Raw genomic sequence first — 5851 nt, 5'->3', positions numbered from 1 at the left:
CCACAATAGGGTTTCCAAGGGTATTAATCTCTATGGAAGCATCTTTCTCACAGCTCTCATCAGCACATCAGCTGGTGGGCTTGATCCACTGACCTTTCAGTTAGTAGCTGAATGCCTAAATCACAGTGCCATCAATGCTCCTTGTTGTTGTCAAGTGCCGTTGAGTCAGTTCCAACTCATAGTGACCCAGTATAGCGTTTCCGAGGAGCCGCTGACCTTGTGGTCCAAAGTGCCTTTGCAGTCCAGTACATTAGCCCACAGCGCCACATCAGGACCCCTTCTATGTGTCTATAAGCAATTACATTCTCCAGTTGTTCTTTCTTTCCTCTCTCTCCATCTCCTCTTGCCCCTCAGCTCCTCTTCATGTTCTTCATCCCCTTCTCCGTTCTCCCTCTTCTTCTTCTCTTAGCAGGCTGTCTGGCACATAGAGATTGTGTCACAATAGTTACTATTGTTTTTAGCATTTTAAATGAGCTCATCATTGTGCTAAAATCCTTTCATGTCTTGTCTTTACCATTACTTAGTGGTGAAGTATCTAATTGCATCTAATGTGTGTATCATGGCAGACACTCTAAATATTATGCTGTGAAAATCATCATATTTTCACCAGTCTTCAGTGACTCTGCAGGTTTTGGACTTTTAGTATCCCAAATCTATACAGGCGTACTGAGGTTGACATTTGAAGTATGGCTTTCCCTAGAAAGCACTAAATTGTGCACTCAAATAATGTATACAAATTAGGTACACATATGCCATATGAGCCGGCGCATCCACTTGAGGTCACTCCTATCCAGTCTCCTATTCATGCATTAATTTGAACATTGCTGCTAGTTCTGCGTGTCTCCCACTCTTCAAGGGCCAGCTGATGTCTGAGATACGTACTGGGTTTGTGGGATGTGAGGTGGCAGGCTGGAGCAGGTCTCCAGCTTTGCTTAGGAAGGTGGCAGTGATGTCAGGACTGTCCGGCATGAAAGGGCAGGTGAACGAGCAGACAGGGTACCTTGTGGAACTCTGGAGACAGTAGACTCCCCAGGCTGTGGGCTCTAAATGCCCCCTGAGGATCGTGGGGAAAGCAAGGGGCATCGTGCATCCTGCTGCTGAAGTCTCAGGGTCTGGAATATGGTGTCCCCTCGCCCCACCAATCTAATCAAGAGTGAATCCACCCTGCCACTTGATTGAAGAAACTGAGTCGTGTCAAGTTGTTGGCAAGAGCAGGACGTTCCCCCCAAATGGTCCTTAGAAGTGAGAATGGCAGGACTTCATCTTGCTGACTTTGGACACATCAGGAAAACCACTTGCTGACAAAGGGCTCTTTGTAAATTGAGGGTCAGTGAGAATAAGGGAGACCGCTAGGAGGTGGACGGACACAACAACTTCAACGGTGGATTCATTCATACCGACAATTGTGAGGGGATAGCACAGGGGCGGACGAAATTTTGCTTTCCTGTACATATGTAAGGTCGCTATGAGTTGGAGCAACTCTGTGGTAACTCACAGTAACACCAACACCCCCCTTCCAAGCTTGTTCTGTGTTTTTTTTCTCACTGTCATTCCCTTCATGTCCAATAATGACCAAGAGAAATGGCTTCATCCTGGGTTAGACATCTATTAGCTCTAACTCCAAAGAAAAAGTGACCTAAAAATCCACTAACTCTTCAATCAGTCATGTTCTGACTTCTCACCTGTTTCCCCTTCTGGAAATAGAGCAGGAGCAGAAAAGCAGGGATGGACACTGGGCTTTGTTATTTTTGAATCTGCATTTCTCCTGACTCGTTGACTTGCTTCACCCAGGAAACCACAGAATCTTGACCTTCAGTGTTCTCACCTATAAAGTGGGCACAGTCTGTGACTGGAGAACACCAAATGCGATGTTGTTGTTGTTATGTGCCGTGGAGTCGGTTCCGACTCGTAGCGACCCTGCACAGGGTTTCCGAGGCTGTAAATCCTTACGGGAGCAATAAGCCTCATCTTTCTCCCATGGAACAGCTGGTAGTTTTGAACCGCTGACCCGATTCATAACCACTACACTACCAGAGCTCCTACTAGCTGCAACAATGACTGGGGAATGCTTAGTAAGCATACAGGAGTTGTTTCGGTTCTCACTGTTAGACACAGGAAACATCTCGAGGAAGGGTCGAGTGCATCCTATAGATGACGGTGGATGCTCACCTGTCGGGTGTCCTTCTTCCTTCCTCTCAGGATGTCAGACTGGTGGAATCCTGCCCTTCGGAAACGCATGCTGAGCGACAGTGGGCTGGGAATGGTAACTGCACATTACGAGGACACGGATGTGAAGGATCTCAGCCACTCCCGAGCACTTCAGTAAGAGCTCTACTCTTCCTCTGTGATGCCGTGATGCTGGTAGACACCGTTCCTGGGGTGCTAACCATCGGGAAGGCTCTCTTCTCGCTGGTGCTCAAGCTGGCCCAGCTCTGTGTCACTGAGGGCTGACAGTGTTTGGCGCCTTGCTCACTTCTGCTCACCCCAAGCCCCACCAGGAGCTTCCCTTCCATTTCTGTTACTCCCGAGCCGTACTGAGCCTTGCATATGGATTTAGAAACTTCACCAGTGTTGGCTTCCTGGAGTCCTGGGTTCACCAGATGTCCCTGTGGTGGTTATATGATGAAGACAAACATGAATGGTTTGTAAATGGACAGATAAGTTTTCATTACTGTGGTCATATTTCCTTGCCATTCTAGTTCGGTTTCATTTGTCTTAAGTTCTGAGTCTGTGGGTATGAATTTTGTTTATTGTCTTAAATATGCCTGGTGTGGTTCTGTAAGATAAGCACTGGACTGTGAATCACAGGGTCAGTGATTCAGACTCACCAAGTACTCTTTGGAAACCCTATATAGGGTCTTTGAGTCAGAACCGACTCAAGAGCACTTAACATCAATAGCAATAAAATATTGGCATTTCAATATTCTCCAGTGCCATGTGTTTCATGTAAGTGGAGTCTCACAGTACCCGTTCTTTCCTGACTCATTTGGTAACACTCTGGTCATCATGTTGAGCTGCTACCACCTTGATCCATTTCTAAGCGTTCCCATCTCTTAACCAATGATACCTCTTGCCTCTCTTTCTCCCACCCCCTAGTCACCAGTACTGAACTTGTGTCTGTATACCCTTGCCTTCTGTGAGTGTTTCATATAAGTGGAGTCCCACAGTACCCGTTCCTTCCTGACTGATTTATCCCACTCAGCGTGGTCTTTCCAAGTTCATCCATGGGGTGGTGGCTTGTACCAGGACCTGTGTTCTCTGTCTGGCTGAGCCATACTCCATTGTGGCCATTGTATGACACATTTTCTGTCCACTCTCTGTTGATGGACATTTCTGTTGTTTCTACCCTTTGGCACTTGTGGTTGGTAGACACGTTTCTGTTGGTGTCCTGCAGTCAGTTCTATGCAGTGTTGCTGGTTGGTTTTGTGAGTTGATGGAGAAGGAATCAACCTCTGTGGCAATGGATGGGAGTAGCCAGATCCTGAGATCTGACCCAGATCAGAAAGTAGGACATGTGTGAGTATTCTGTAACTGGGCTGGCACATTTGAGGTGACCATGTCCTTCCTCCTGCCCCCCCTTGTTGCAGGAACAGATCTAGGAGCAGTGTGCAGTCATTGGTCACATTCACTTCCATGTACGACTTAGCTTCAAGTCAACCACCCCATCTCAGTGAGCATGCATACAAGGTCCCCACAGTTCCTGAAGTGAAACTGGTTCCCAGCCTTTCTGGGGTCCTGACCGCAGTCTTGCTGTGGCACTGTAGGACAAGCATTGGACCACCAGGTCAGCTTGAACCACATGTTGGCAGTTCAAACTCACCAGCCGCTCCTTGGAAAATACAGACTTGCTGTGAATTGAAACCCACTCGACAGCACTTAACAACAACAACAGTTGAATCGCAATCTTATCATGTCGGCAGAGTAACAAGATGACAGAAAGTTCTTGGAGTCTGGGGTTAGCTGAAAATGCCAAACGTGCCTGTGCTTCTTCAGGAAATGGGGAAGCGATTTCAGTCCAAAGAAGAAAACAGGGTGACATGGGAAGTTAATGACAGTTGTTAAAGCTTCTACTCAGATTCCCTGAAGGCAACAGGAGACTCCATTCCATTTGCTGCTCTGTATTTTGTTGCAGAAAAGGAGAAAGGGGCAGTGGGTTTTCCTTTGTAATTCAACTGTTGGTAGACCCAGATGGCATTTTGATTGCTTACCGTTCAGGGTGGTTTTCCATTTCTGCTTGAAACAGAATAGAGGTGTGATATGGGTGAGTCAGGCACCCACTGAAGCTAAAACAGTGGGCATCTATCTGCTGACAGACTTACTTGAAGATGAGTGTTGGAGAGTTGCCAGAATAGAAAATAAGTGTCTTTGTTCTGTACAGGTTATTTCCAAAACGTGAAGGCTGGTCACAAGCTGGCTCTGGCGCTTGCTTTTTGTGTGTGGAGTATTACATACAATCATGATATGAGGAATGATATTACATATTAAGATTAAGTATCCTATGTTGTTGTTAAGTTAACTTGGTTCTGACTCACAGCAATCCTGTATAGGGTTTCCCAGGAGCAGCTGGTGGGTTTGAACTGCCAGCCTTGAGGTTCAAACAGCCCAGTGCTTATCCTATTATATCACATCAGGACTCCAAATATTCAATAGGATGTTCAATATTAAATATTCCTCCCAAGCATCACAAGTCCATTTACAACTTTATATTATTGTCAAGGTTTCAAAACCCTACATCAAAATCCAGTAGTCCTGGTGTGGTGCTGTGAGATAATGTGCTGGACTGCAAGCTCAGTTTGAAGTACAAGACCAGTGGTTCAAGCTCACCAGCTGCTCCTCAGAAACCCTATACAGGGTTACTATGAGTCAGGACTGACTTGACAGCACTTAACAACAACAACAACAATTATCCCTTCAGACTCCTGGTGTGGTGCTGTAGGATCAACACTAGAGTGTGAACTATAAGGCCGGAAGTTCAAATCTACCAGCTGCTCCTTGGAAACCTTATATAGGGTCTCTATGATTCAGAACTGACTCAAAAGCACTTAACTACAACAACAATCATCCCTTCAGGAATTTATTTTAATATTTGATTGATCTTCACTTGACAGCTCTCTGTTTCTCTAGTCATTTGTTTTACCAGTGTTGGTGAGACATTAGTATTTAACATTTGTCTTCCCGTTACAGCTGAGTAAACTGAGGTTCAGGGAGGTTGAATACTTATCTTAGGTCACCCAGAAACCAAGAGTCTTTGCTGTGAACCGAACCGAGGTCTGCTGGATTTCTGATGCCATGTTTCCCACACAACACTGCACTTCCTTCCGAAGGAAAAGAGAAAGGGCATTTGGGACAGGGCAGTTGTCCCAGAGTCCAAGAGACACATTGGGGTTTCTATTACTTATAGTATTGGTTATATGAAAGATTTTATAACATATGATACATATACATGTTGTGAAGTGCCATCGAGTCGATTCCTCCCCATACAATCCTGTATAGAGTTTCCAAGGAGCGGCTGGTGAGCTTTATCATTGTTATGTGCCGTGGAGTCAGTTCCGACTCATATTGACCCTGTGCAAGGTTTCCAAGGCTGTAAATCTTTACGGGAGTAGAAAGATGGTAGTTTTGAACTGCTGATCCTGAGGTTAGCAGCCTGATTCGTAACCACTACATGACCAGAGCTCCTACACCTATGGATGCAGTAGCTCAAAAGAGGGAACAAATGTTTACAGCAAGGATCATTCCCACCCCCTCCATAAACAGAGTAGACAGGGATGGGCAACTTGGACATTGGCTACCCAAAACGGGGGAGGAGGGCTACAAAGGCAAGAAGTGACTGGCTTACAAGCTTTCAAGA

General features: G+C 45.9%; 1 protein-coding gene across 1 annotated transcript in view; it reads left to right on the top strand.

The window, feature by feature from the left end:
- Positions 1-5851, top strand: part of DGKI (diacylglycerol kinase, iota) — a 323066-nt gene that overhangs the window by 226695 nt on the left and 90520 nt on the right. The window contains exon 28 of the mRNA XM_006861237.1: positions 2200-2322. Coding sequence (XP_006861299.1) covers positions 2200-2322 — 123 coding nt within the window. The remainder of the gene's footprint in view (positions 1-2199; positions 2323-5851) is intronic.

This window comes from Chrysochloris asiatica, unplaced genomic scaffold, assembly GCF_000296735.1.
Source record: "Chrysochloris asiatica unplaced genomic scaffold, ChrAsi1.0 scaffold00041, whole genome shotgun sequence".
In the NCBI taxonomy this organism is placed as follows: domain Eukaryota; kingdom Metazoa; phylum Chordata; class Mammalia; order Afrosoricida; family Chrysochloridae; genus Chrysochloris; species Chrysochloris asiatica.
This window is presented reverse-complemented; position numbering and strand designations above follow the sequence as displayed.